At 36.2% G+C, this 13788-nt stretch overlaps 1 protein-coding gene across 4 annotated transcripts in view; it reads right to left on the bottom strand.

Moving 5' to 3' along the window:
- LOC103718693 (kinesin-like protein KIN-14L) overlaps positions 1 to 13788 on the bottom strand; it is a 70766-nt gene that overhangs the window by 42452 nt on the left and 14526 nt on the right. For 2 of the 4 annotated variants that reach the window (XM_008807623.5, XM_088701338.2), the window contains 3 exons: positions 10432 to 10518; positions 10110 to 10280; positions 9840 to 9946 (listed from right to left, as the gene is read on the bottom strand). In XM_008807623.5, the coding sequence (XP_008805845.4) occupies positions 9840 to 9946; positions 10110 to 10280; positions 10432 to 10518 (365 nt within the window). Of the gene's footprint in view, positions 1 to 3489; positions 3803 to 9839; positions 9947 to 10109; positions 10281 to 10431; positions 10519 to 13788 lie in introns of those variants that run through there. The other 2 variants (XM_026809108.4, XM_039127356.3) reach the window with 2 other exon arrangements.

The following is a 13788-nucleotide window of genomic DNA, read 5'->3' as shown; positions in this document are numbered from 1 at the left end:
GGGCCGCCCCTGAATTAGAAGTAGAACAATGAAGAATATTAGCATCACCTCTATGCAAGGATGACAAACTGATTTAAATGTCTGATTGGTAGTTCACACTACGAATTGGATCTCCACATCTAGCTGCAATGCAGCAACCAAAATAACGACAATAAATCAATGTTCAACCAAATCATCTATTGGTAGCTTGTTGCCAAACATACCTGCTAACAACTTCCATCTTAGTATGCAAAAAAAGCAGTGAATCTAATCAGATTAGTGCCATGATTCTCGCCTCCTTTTACAGAAAGAATAAAAACTATACCGGGAATCATATATTTCTTTCTACATCATTTATGAAGAATTTTTCAACTATTGAAGGAACCCACATCTTGTCGCATTTGATTATTAAAGCAGAACAAAGGCAAATAAATAGCAGTTCTTGCCCATCCGAGTAAAGGGAACCAAATCATCTGAAATGATAATTTGTTCAGATTCCTTTCTTGCAATGTGACGCAGTTAGGTGATTATCTAACCAGGTGTATATGCCATGATGCCATCTACTTTAATAGTTTATGCACACATGTATACATGTGTTTACAAAGTATGCATGCATCCACATAACTACTGAAATACAGTACAACCATGCTCAAACCAACACCATTGGCAATACACTTCAGATATGTAGTCATGGTACTGGGCATCATACCAGTGGGAGACTAGTAAGGTATAGTATTGTACCGTACCATACCGACCCAAAGTAGTATACAAAAGGAAAAACCATTTTTTTTTTGTTTTCAAGGTTTTTAAGCATCCTTTATTTAGTTTTGAGTGGAAAATAGGGTTTTCGGAGTTCATTTTTGATGTTTAAATGTAATATAATTTAACTTTTTTTATGTTACATGACTAAAGAATAGTTTGATTATATAATATTTGTTAAATTAACTCAGTATAACATTGAAAATGTGAGGTACTTATATTACAAAATTGAAACTGTAACATATATGCATCTCCTCAATTCCAAATCAAATGTCAATATCCCTTAGTGAATTAAGACCTAAACCCTCCTTGTTCACCCTTCCAATCTCTCCTCTCTTTCTCCTCTCCTTTCTCTTCTCTTTCTTCTCTCTTTCTGCTTTGTTTCTCATTTCCTAGTTGGCTCACAAGTGAGACAAAGGGAGAAAAGGGTGTAGTGACCCTGTCACATCCATTATCAAGAAGAAGGGGTTGTAAGGGCTTAAACCAGGCCCTTACAAGGCTGAGATATCCAAACCGCTCGGTTCTGAGTGGTTCGGATCAATAAGGACTAGAACCAAGCAATTTGGTTCCCATTTTGTGCCAAGACCACCAAACATCCCATTTTGTGGTTGATACAATACAATACCGACTGAACCAGGTGGTTCGATCTGGTATAGTTTACCATAGATGTACGAAAGTAAGCAACTAAGCTAAGAATTGCTAGAAGAGCTATTCTTACAGGCAAGGTTCGCTGTACCGGTCGGTACCGGTCGGTACCGAGCGCACCGTACCCGTACTGATGGATACCGGTATCGGTACACCAATATCAGTACGGTCGGTACCGAGCGTACCGTACCGTACCGACACTCGGTACGCCTATACTAGTGCGGCATCGATACGGAGTTCGGTACCGGTACGGCGAACCTTGCTTACAGGTGATGCACAACAATCTATCTTTGTTCGCTATGTGAACATTCCAAATTTGGGCACTAGTACCTCAAGTTTGATCCCAAAATCAAGGATTTTAACTCCTTATAAAGATGTCAACAATATAGGCTCATAAACTAGTATAAACAAATCAAAGGTTGAGATATGGTGCCCTTGTGTATTCTTCAATTTCATCAATCATATTATTCTAGTGATAAACTCCATCATTGCCAATCCCAAGCCCAAATGAGAATTGTGGAGCAGTGTATAGGGTTGGCATCAGAATGATAGGCAAATCACAAATAATATGTCCAACTATGAAATGTGTCCAAACCTGATGTGCTTGAATGTTAGGCATCCTCTGCTTTATCCAGAACACCATGACATAACCTGATTATGGTGGAATAGGTTGGTTACGTCATCACCCATAAGCAACATGCTACAACGTGACTAGTTGAGGTAAGAAATGGGTAAGGTTAGTTAGGTCATCTCCTATAAGTGATGCATTGCAATGCAATCCGATGTAGTGACAAATGAACAAGGATATATGTAGATTTTGGGAGCCTTCTAAAAGGAAATGTTGCACAATAGTGTCTGATCAGAGGGCCAAGTAGACAAAAGCAATTGCATCACATAAACCAGAAGAAGGTAAAAAACTTTGCCAAACTGGAGGATTAGATTTATCACTTGGGCTGTTTTAACTTTGACTAGAAAAAGTAAAGAGTATGACACAAGAATAAATGTTGCTTGTTTACAAGAAATCGAACGAAATGGTGATAAGCATGGTACGTCTTATCTATGCATATCGAGCACACCCTGTCATATCGATACTAAACCGATATGTGGTTTGGAGGGGGGGGAGGGGGATACTGAATATCAGCACGCCAAACTGACCCCCCTATTAGGCATATCGATACTGCACCAAGATTAACCAGTATGGAGTCCAGTATCAAGATTGTGAACCTTGATGGTCAGTCTAGAGATACTAATGATTGTTGTTGACTTTTATATGGAGAGAAGGTTAATAAGAGAAATTAAGTAGGAATGGAAGCAGATAAAGAATTGAAGGATAAATTATAGATGTACTAAGGATAAGTGATAAAAAGAGCAATTAAAATTGTTTTAAATCAGGAGATTATTGATGTAATTAGTGGTTATCCACCTTAAGTAGGGTTGAAAGGAGATGATTAAAAAACAATTTTGGAAGGAGACTAATGGATTGAGAAATAAGTGGTGACCTAAATAGGCACGTAAGACGAGTGGTATGGGATATGAGAGTAGATGGTGGACATGGGTTTGTTGATAGTAATTTAATGAGATATTCAAGTATTAAATTTATAATGGCTTAATATAGCAATTTCATATGCATATTTTAAGAAGAGATAAAAATTTAGTAACCTTTAAGTGGATCAAATCTATAACATAGGTAATACCAAGGGAAAGTGTAACACGTGGAAACTTTTAATATATATAAAAAAAACATATGTGTTTTTCTACTTATACTAGGATTATAAGCCAAGTCCATTAGAGAGTTACTCCTATATTGTTCCAGCCTGAATAGAAGTGTTTTTGGATTTAAATGGGAAACCTTTCCTGACCAGCTAAAAATATAAAGGCCTAAAACAATGTAAGTAGGGATAGTTTCCTATTTTGTTAATGATCAGGTAAAGGTACAAGGATAGTATCTCTAGGAATTCGTCTCAAGTTTTAAGTGGTCAGAGTTGGGCTCTTAGTATTCAGATTTAGTTAGTTGGATTAGAAATTAACAGTCCTAGTTGAACTAGAGTTGGTAAGTGACCAATAGTTGCAGGAATTTTTATGGAGCAGCCATAATAGTTTATGTACCATGAGATAAACATGGAGCGGCAGGGTTCTTTAGTCTACAATGTCAGTCAACTTGGAGAACAACCCATCTCCTGCTTTTCATGGGGGGTGTTTGAGTTTGAAAATGAATCCTTTTGAGCATGTGACTGAGTCAATATAAAGGCTTTATGAGAGAGTTCATAGGAATCTTGAAAGGAAATTAGAGTGCTTGTATAAGTGGGCAGTCAGATGGATTTATATACTAAGCTTTTATATCTTGAGCTGTAGAAGAGCGTGGGCACCCCTATACAAAGCTGGGAGATTTCTTGTGCTTCATAGCCATGAACACGCCCTCCTGCAGTTCACTTCAGAGGTTAGCAATTCATGAATTAGAACGTCTTGAAGACAGTCAATATCAATTCGGTCCTTGGAGTTCTAGAAGCAAAGTTTTATATATTTTTAATATTAATTAAAATGTATAGCCAAATTTCTGCATATAGTATTGAGTTTCAGAATTTCTGAATATTAGAATTTCTGCATCTGTTTTAATTTTCTGAAAATTAATTTACGGGGAATTGGCATATAGTATGTAGCTTCAAAATTTCTAAATAATAGAATTTCTCATCTGTCTTAATTTTCTAAAAATTAGTTTTCTGGATTTGTGCGAAGTTTTTTTTTAAGATTTCTGCATATTATATTTCAAAAAGTTAATTTCTGGATATAACAAATTATGCATATTAATTTTTGTGCAATAAATCAAAGTAAACTAAATTTCAAAATATCATACTTTTTGTATTTCTATAAAATAGAGTTCTGGTCAAAAATTTCTGAAAAATATTTTTCTGGAGATCTATATATCAATTTTCAGATTATTGGCTGTTATGTTTGTATAATATAATATATGACTAATTTCTGTAAACTGAAAAATATGCTATTTAAGATGTACAATAAATCACAATAAAAAATCAGATAATTAAAATTCTCTATAATACAATAATTTAAATTTTGAATGATGCATTTCGGGGACATAAAAATATTAATCTGAAAACTATGAGCATAATAAAGTAATTAAAATGTACACTATTTTGAATAAATAATATACTTGATTTTTAGGTTGATCAATTTCCATGCAGGCTTAGGATCATATGCATGCCTCGCGGTCTCGATACCGAACCCCGTACCGGTGTCCTTAGCACTGTATCGGTATGATACGGTACGAAGTTATTTCGGCGTACTGAATATCAATATCAAGTAATTATTAGGTTAGTCTAGATTCTAGGGGAATTGAGGATTTAGAGTTTTATTTTAGAATTTATCATGGCCATATTTTGATAAAAAAATAATTTTGGATATTAGGTTTTGAAGGAAATTTTCAGAATTAGTCGGATTTATCTGCTAATTGTGCTCCTAAGGTAAGTAATGATCCACCTGAACTCGATATTTCAATTAATTTTTTTATATCAATTTTTGGCATCAAATAAATTACAAATTGATTTGCGTGCAATTTATGAATTTTACCGCACTATGTTTCAAATAGAAAATAAATTTGTAGTTCAGGAAGTAATATTTTTACTACCAAGTTTTATGCATGCCTTTTATAATTCTTATATGGAAATACGTATACATGTTATGCTATAAAGAGATCTGGTACGTTTTGGATTTAGACTCCCAGCCTAACTATGTTTTGAACACCATCAATAGGGGTTAATATTGGTACTTTGACTATTCTGAGACTTGAATGCTATGGATCTACTTCATAGGGATCTACTCCAATAGGGGTTAATATTACTATGGATCTACTCCACAGAGGTTAAATGCGGTACTACGGACCCACTCTGCAGGAGTTAAGTGTGATACCATGGACCAAATCCACAGGGGTCAAGTGCGGTACTATGGGTCTACTTCATAGGGATTAAAAGTACTTTAGACCCTACCATAAGGATAATATGGTTATAGTCAAAAAGGTTGTTACTTCAAAACATTATATTTTAAATTGAATTTAGGAATATTTGACAATACTGGATATTCTAAATTTATTTATTAAACTATAATGATTTTGTTTATATGCTTATTATCAAAAAAAATATTTAATTTACTAGATGGATTATCTAGTTAAGGTATTCATTACTTACTGGATTGTTGAGCTTATATTTGGTTTCTTTTTTCTTCATAGATTCAAAAAATTAGTCACTAATAGGATACTATTATAAACGTGTAATTAGAGGCAAGAGCAGAACGTATCGACATATCTAGCACTAATATTAGTTTTGTAGTTTAATATTGGAAACATTTTTATAGGTTTCTTATTTTGATTTAGTGTTCAAAGAATATTTAATGTAAGACTAGTGAACAAAAATATTGGATATTTCTTGGATTTATTAATTATTAAAATTTGGATTTTAGTTACTCTAATTTTATTTCGCTATGTTATTTATGATATCATGATGGAAGCCTTGCATGCTTGCAAGGAAGTGCCTATGAGCATGCGGTAGTTGCCATGTCCCCATCTCACGACTTCAGATCTGGGGCGTGACAAAAAGCATAATCGCACAACATAGACTTGTAGTTTCAAATGTATATACTAAATAAAAGAAGAAAAAAATAAATAAATACCTACTGATAAGATGGTGGAATTTAAAAGAAGCATATATAAAACCTTTCAAGAGCAAATTATCAAAGGAGGAAATTTGGAACTCAAGTACGGAGCCAAATAAAATGTAGGAGCAGATTGTCGATTGTATCAAAAGAGTAGCTAAAGATATTCTTGGAGAGAGAAGAGCAAAAGATATGAACATAATGATACTTGGTAGTCGAATATTAATGTCCAAGATGCAATTAAGATAAAATAGACTTGCTTTAAGCAATGGAAAGACACAAATCATACTGAAAGATATTGAAAGGTTAAGAGCCTAAAAAAGATACAGAAATGTAAAGTAAGCTTCAATATGTAGCACACAATAATTTATATGACCAATTGGGTTCAAAGGAGCATGAGACTGAAATTTATGGAGCAACAAAAGTAAGGAGAGGAAACCTAAGGATATTGATCAGGTAGGATATATTAAAAGTAACGATGACAGGATATTGGTGAAGATAATGAAATTAAAAGAGAATTCTGCTAAAAAGATCTTCACAAAGAAGCATGATAAGGGAAGTGTCTATTTTTATTTTGCACTATTTATAAAATTGAAGGTAGCTATGAAAAGGATGTATATGAAATACATGTTGAGATTTGGAAAATTATGAAAGATTCTCGTTAACATGGCTTGCTTACTTATTTAATAAGATTTTGAAATAAAAAATAATAATGAAGGTGGTATACAGAATACTATGGTTATCAAGGAGTTAAACTTGAGTCTCTCTATGGCGTCATAGGAAAGGGACAACTAAATAAACACTATGAAAAAATGGCAATAGTCTCTCAGAAAAAAATTTGATGCATGCCTAAAAAGGTCAACAATGCAAGCTATCTCTTCTCTTAGGCAATTGATACAAAAATATAGTGAAAAGGGGGAAAGCATGGATTAAAGCATCATATAGAACCACTCTAAACTTGTCATGTGGTATCGGACCAATAAGATAGCAGACTAGCAGTATTAGTCCACTCCCTTGTACCATACCAACATATGATACCACATCTTACTTTTGATGCCGGCACCATCCAAGGTTTGTAAAAACAATACTGGGAACGATACTAATACGTTACTGGTTTGATACAGTACATTTGGTATTATATGGTAAGCACCTTGGACCAACATAGGCCTTGGCCAAGATTGGCCGTCTCGTCTCGAAACACCCGATTTGGGGCATACCAACCCGTACTAGGTCAAAATAGGGACAAGACAGCATATCGGGTTAGTACAAGCTCCGAACCGGCCTGAACAGACCCAAACTGAGTAGAGTTGCCCAGCCTTGCTCGGTTCGGTGCCCATCCTATCCCAACAATAGAGGAGAGGCTGAGAAGGCCTTCTTTGCCTTCTCTGCTTCTTCCTCTCTATTTTTTTTTTTTAATTTCAGCAAGAAGAGGAGAACACACCACATTCTTGCAAGATTGAAGCCAATATCAAGGTATAATCCCTCCCTCCTTTAAAACTTCGTCTCTCCCTCTCTCATTTTTTACCATTTTGAGGCTCAAAATAGGCCAAAAATAGGGAAAATGAGAGGAAATCATGCAAAATTTTTATCTTTTGGCAAGATGGCATGATATATTATAGATCAAAGGATGCTCTAAGTAATACCAAAGAAACCACGATTTCTCATTAATCATATAAATTTTTAGATTAAACATATATTTTTGGATTAAAAAATAATAAATAAAATAATGTTCAAAAAATTCTGTAGAATTGGTAGCATGTTTGAGGCATGCATGCTACTTGCTAAATCAATTTAGTAGCAATTTATTTAAATTTGGGTTGCACAAATCTAAGCCCCAATTCAAATAAAATTCCAAATTAAATGGTGATTTGCGCATACCCATCAGCTAAAACAATATATGTAGCACCCTACTAAGGGTGCTACACTAACTGGAATTAAAATTAATTTTTTAGATATTTATTAACTAAAAATTAATCAAAAAATATTTCAAAATTATAAAACTCATTAAAAAATGTAGCATGTATAGATAATGTAGAAGCATTTTCTGAAGTAATTTAGCTATTTTTTGCATTACAACATAAATTCTTTAATTTTTAAATAATTATTCAAATAATGTTCGATTTAAACAAAAATAAATATGGACACATCTAGTAGGGTTCTACATTAATTTGAATTATAATTAATTTTCTATATATTTAATAATTAAATTTCAATTTATTATATAAAGATTAATTAATAAATATTGAAAATATAAAATTATAAAAATTAAGTATCGTGTACAAATAATATAGAAGTATTTTCTGAAATAATTCAATGATTTTTTGTATTAAATTGTAAATTCAGCAATTTTAAATAATTAATTAAGTAATTATGAATTTATATAAAAATGCATGACGTGTTCGTTACATTTGCAGAAATGAATCTAGAGAGGAAAAAGCAGGAGCAAGAGCATGGCATAAGTTGGGATTATGGGATGATGCTTTCAAGTCGGCACCACGAGAGTACATATACAATATAATGAAAAACCACCAAGGACATATATGCTAGGGTATTCAATTATTATGCAGTGGCGGAGTATAAGTGCAATTTCAATCGCAATAGGCAAATTGGCTCGCATGAAGGATTAGCGCTAAGCCCATATCTTATACATAGACTTACTACCAACCAAGGTCTGCCTAGTGCCCCATACCAACCATACAGTACTGATAAGATGTCGTACTAATACCAAGGTTCAATTCGGTATATGAGCCAAATATCAAAATATAGTGGTGTAACTACTATTTATTTATTTAAAAAATCTAACTAGAGAAAAATGAATAGACGCTACCAGGGTTGGCGGAACCGTCCCAAACCGTATGATTTCTATCATACTGAATCGTCCCAGCGGCGGACTGGGACGGTTCTAGCAACGGAAACGAATCCGTTGTCGGAGGGAGAGAAGGAGAAGGAAAAAGAGGAAAAGAGAGCAAGCAAAGGGAGGGAGAGGAAGAGGAAGGGAGGCCGGCGGAAGGTGGCAGAGGGCCGTCGGAGGCCGACGCTCGAGCCACAAAATTAAAAAGCGGCCAGACCCCTATTTCAAATGAAACATGAGACCCAGCCACGGCCCCGCCTCCTGCCCAGGCGTCGGCCTCCCTCTCTCCCCTTTCTCTCTCTCTTTTCCTCCCCCGTCTCCTCTATTGTGCCGGTACAGGCACGGCACGGCACGGCGTAAGCCTGTACCGACCCATGCAGACGGGCAACCGATCCGGTTCCGGTACCGGCACAGCAGACCATGGACTCTACATTGAAGTAGTAAAGGTAAAAATGTAAAATACTAGACAATTATATATTACAGAAAGGATGATACAATAAAACAAATATTAAAAGAAACAATAAGAACATATGATTTTTTTTCAATATTTTCACATAAGAATTGTAAGAAAGGAAGAGTATGCCCAAAGTCCATGAATTTTTTTTGCTCAAAATTTTAGCATTATCAACATTTAAAAGAGCCAACATAATTTGTCTTATGGATCATAATTGCATCTTTCACCAAACAAGCTCCAAACAAATTGCACACAAACAAAAACTTCGGAATAATGCAACAGGATCAACCAAGACATAAAGCAAAATAGACATGAGCTAACAAGAGTATACAACCAAATCCAAGTAATAAAAGGACCACAACCGAATCCAGGCAAGGATAATGAAAATTAAGAAGTGCATAGGTTCAGAAAAGAAAAAAATTAGGTGGAAAAAGAAAAAAACTAAGACTAAGAGAAAAAATCAAAAGAAGGGCAGTAGAGTATGAGAGGAACCATTGTATGTGTTTTTCCGGAACGACTTTGTCCATATGCAAATACAGAAACATTGTATCCATCCAAGGCTGACAGTACAAATGGTTGAACATCATGAAAAATTTCCCCTGAAAGTGTTTGTATCACGGAATCAGCTACAAGAAGCCAGATAAACAGAATGCACAGTAATATTGCCTAGAGTAAGAGACATCTATATAATTTTAACAAAAGACAGAAAAAAAGGAGTAGAAGTGACCATCTCAAGAGTAGAATATTGCAACTGATTCTTACCTTGTCCAACATGGGGCCCATAAACCCTATCAAATTCATAATCCTTCTTGGGATTGGTAAGAGAATCATCACCAGTGTTTACACGGATGGTAAAATCGTCGGGAAACTCAACTATAGATGGGCCCTCATCTTCAAATAGTGGTCTTGCACGACAAAATACCTTCACATTTCCTGAAATTGAGATGTTGCATCCACAACAGAAAGCCAGATCCAGAAGAAAGAGACAGTGAGAGCAATGAAACAAATTTCAACCATCAAAAACAAAGAAGAAATGGCACATTCTCCAATATATGCAATCGAAGGCTTACAGATATATTAGTACCTTTGGCAGTTAACAAGTCATTGAACAACTTTTTCTTCTCATTGATCAAAGGACTAATTCTGGCCTCAGTTTCAAGAGCAGCTTGATCTGCAAGTAAGAGGGAAGTAAACCGTTAGCTTAATATAGAACTTCAGAACAACAGGCCATTTAATAGCTAAAGAACTATCTATAAAGCAATCACCACTTCAATGCTTGTATCCCAAAAACTGGAGACATTACTATTATAGCGCCAGAAAATAGAAGAAGGCAGCAAATCTAAATCATTTGCAACAAGGAAACATAATGAACCAATGACAACTTGAGACTGAAGTGATAGTTTAATCTGGCTAATGCAATAACCATCTGAAGGCAAAAATGGTAAACTCATGAAGCACAAGAATGCAGCCAAACCTCACAAGGATTTCCATCTTGGATGAGATCTTGGTTTGTAAAGGTCTCAGCCGCTCGCCAGTAAGGTATGAAAAAATTGGCCTATATTATCTCAGCTGATATAAGCCAATATACCTAGAAATGTCAGCTGGTACCATATCAATATACTCGCCAAGATATTAAAAATTGGTTTCTTATAGTTTTTTAAAGATTTTTTATGTTTGACAGCAGGTGGTTATCAGCTGCTCATATGATCAGCCTCCCTCCAAAGGCAAAAACTTAGACACCCTCAACTCACTCACCATCACCGACATCTTGAAACCATCAGCCACACTTTCAGTCTGTCTTCTCCCTCTACTTTCCCAAACTCCCAGTTCAGCCCCCTCCCTCAGCTTTTCCTCCACTGCACCCTCCTCTCCCTCAATAGTTTTATATTCAAGGGTTTTACCCATGGATCTAAGTACACCATTAGCTGCAGTTTCAGACTACCTCCTCCCTCTATTTTCCTATCTCTCAGTTCAGCCCACTCCCTCAGCTTTCCCTCCATTCCACCCTCCTCCCTTTTTACATTTGCATTTAGATTCCATGCATGGATTCAAGTACTTGTGTGCAAGTTTACAGTCTTGGTAATGGACAGCATACAGTTTGGTAGCATTTCCATACCACACCATACCAAACCATACCGCTACACAACAAAAATACATTTTTATGGTTTTTTTTTCCAGGGTTATTGAACATTCTTTATCTAATTTTGAGTGGAAAATAGGACCTTGTAAGTTCATTTTGATATTTAAATGTAATATACTTTAATTTTTTTTATATTACATGCCTAGAAAATATCTTGACTATATAAGACAAGTTAAATTAACTAAGTATAACATTGAAAATGTAAAATACTTATATTAAAAAAAATGGAAATGGAACATACAAGCATCTGTCAAATTCCAAGTCAATTGTCAGTCCCTCATACACATCTTGATTATGTTGGTAATTGAGCCCTAAGACTTGACTTCAACCTTGGTATTACGCCCACCAAGGATCCCGATAACATGTCTCTACTAAACTGCCATGCTAATGTTGCTGCTTCATGAAGCACAATCACAAAAATCTAAAAAGGAACGAGCAAGGTCTAATCGCTAGTCTAATTTAGGCTAGGAAGGATGATAGCAACTCGAACACAAAGATTCAAACGTGCATAACAATATGGGTCATAACTCAGCCCAAGAGTATATGATCCAGTATAGATAATCATCCTAAGTAGTGGTGGCACTGCTTAACCATTGAACCGGTCTAACTTGACTCAACTCATTATATGTTGGGTTAGGTTACCTATTTGGTTAAGTTTCGATTTCGATTTTAGACCCATTCAAGAAACAAGTCGGGTTCAAGTTGACATATTTTGAATCTATCATATATCCAACCCGACCTGATTCCACCTCTAATCCTGAGTGCCAAGGGGGTACTGATACATCCGAGATTCTCCCTAGATGCACCACCTCCTCATCAGCTAGATTGGTATCACATCCACCACGTTTAGGACCCCTCCGCCTGCATTCTATATTGTCCTCTCCAGCCTTATGCATGTGGTCTCCATCCTGCATCGCATACTCAAACTGGGACTCATAAGCGAATGGAGTAAGCAAGGGGAATTATGTGCCACCAACACCCTGATCATTGTGTCCACCCTTGGCCATTGGATACATGATCATTCGAAGAGTTGTCATCATTGATCATAACATGAAATGAACTAGGCAATCTGTCATAGAAGGATCAATAGTCTCAATCACTATGAATTGGCTCCTCCACTCTCTCCAATGGATCCGCCTTCTTTTCTTTTGCTATCCCTAAGTCTATGTTTGAGGCACCGACTTCTTACTCTTGCTCAATCAACCACCCTGACTCTCTTGGTTGGCTCGAATAGGCAAACTACCCTGACTGGTTGTGCCTCCCTTACTACCTCTGCTCCCTGACTAGCAGTGGTGATATCTCCTCAACATCCATCACTTCTCCAATCTGATGTCTCCGTTTTTGAACCAAATGGTAACCTTGAATGGCTTCTCCTTGAACTTTGTAATGGCTACTGTTGGTGGGCATCGGCTACCTATGGATATGGCATGTGTCGATCTGCCCAGTTCTCTGCTTGACTATAAGAGCAACTAGCCTAGGGGATGATCATGACTCATCAAGCTCTAGCTTGGCTTGCTGACCTCCAAGCCAACCTATCATCAAACCCTCATCATATATAAAATCATTGTAGAGTGGGTTCCAATACTTCAAATCAACTTCTTGCTAAAGACATTTGAACCTCAGCTATAGGTTGAGTTGAGCGTGCATAGACCAATGCATTTCATCTCTTCTAAGTCAAACATTTTTTTTGTTGTGGATCAATGCAATGATCAACCAATTGCGCTTGCACCCGATAATCGAGACTATTTGCAAGAGGATCATGATTGCATATTTCCTCGAGTATAGGGTTGTCCCACTACAATGAAAGCACCATTCAGCTACAAAGATAAATACTGACATTGTCCATCCGCCCCCAATTTGTGTTAACACATCGCTTCACAAGATCTAGGGGCTATTCAGAGTCATGGCTGCATGTAGCTTAAGTTACGACTACAGGCCAGCCCACCTATTTGGAAGCCTACAACTCAAATTACATAGTAACTCGAGTTGCTCTTCGATTTGCAACTCAATAGGTCGACTCACAATCAAAATGGCTGCAAGACAAGTTGCTTAAACGCACGTATAGTATCTTAATTTAAAAAAAAAAAAATCTTTTTGTTCTATCTCAATCAAAGCCTTAGTACATAACCCATGTCATCATCTCCCTCCTCTTCGACGCCCCATCCTAAGTTCACCTCCCGCCGAATCTCCCTAGCGTGCACCACCAAACCTCTTCCTAGCCTATCTCACCGACATCTCGCCTCTAATGGATTGAGTCTTGTTACACCCCCCCCCCCCCCCCCTCTTCCCATAGGTGTAGGA

This window comes from Phoenix dactylifera, chromosome 7 (genome assembly GCF_051530095.1).
Source record: "Phoenix dactylifera cultivar Ajwa chromosome 7, Ajwa_hap1_PhDact_Kaust_v1.1, whole genome shotgun sequence".
Classification (NCBI taxonomy): domain Eukaryota; kingdom Viridiplantae; phylum Streptophyta; class Magnoliopsida; order Arecales; family Arecaceae; genus Phoenix; species Phoenix dactylifera.
This window is presented reverse-complemented; position numbering and strand designations above follow the sequence as displayed.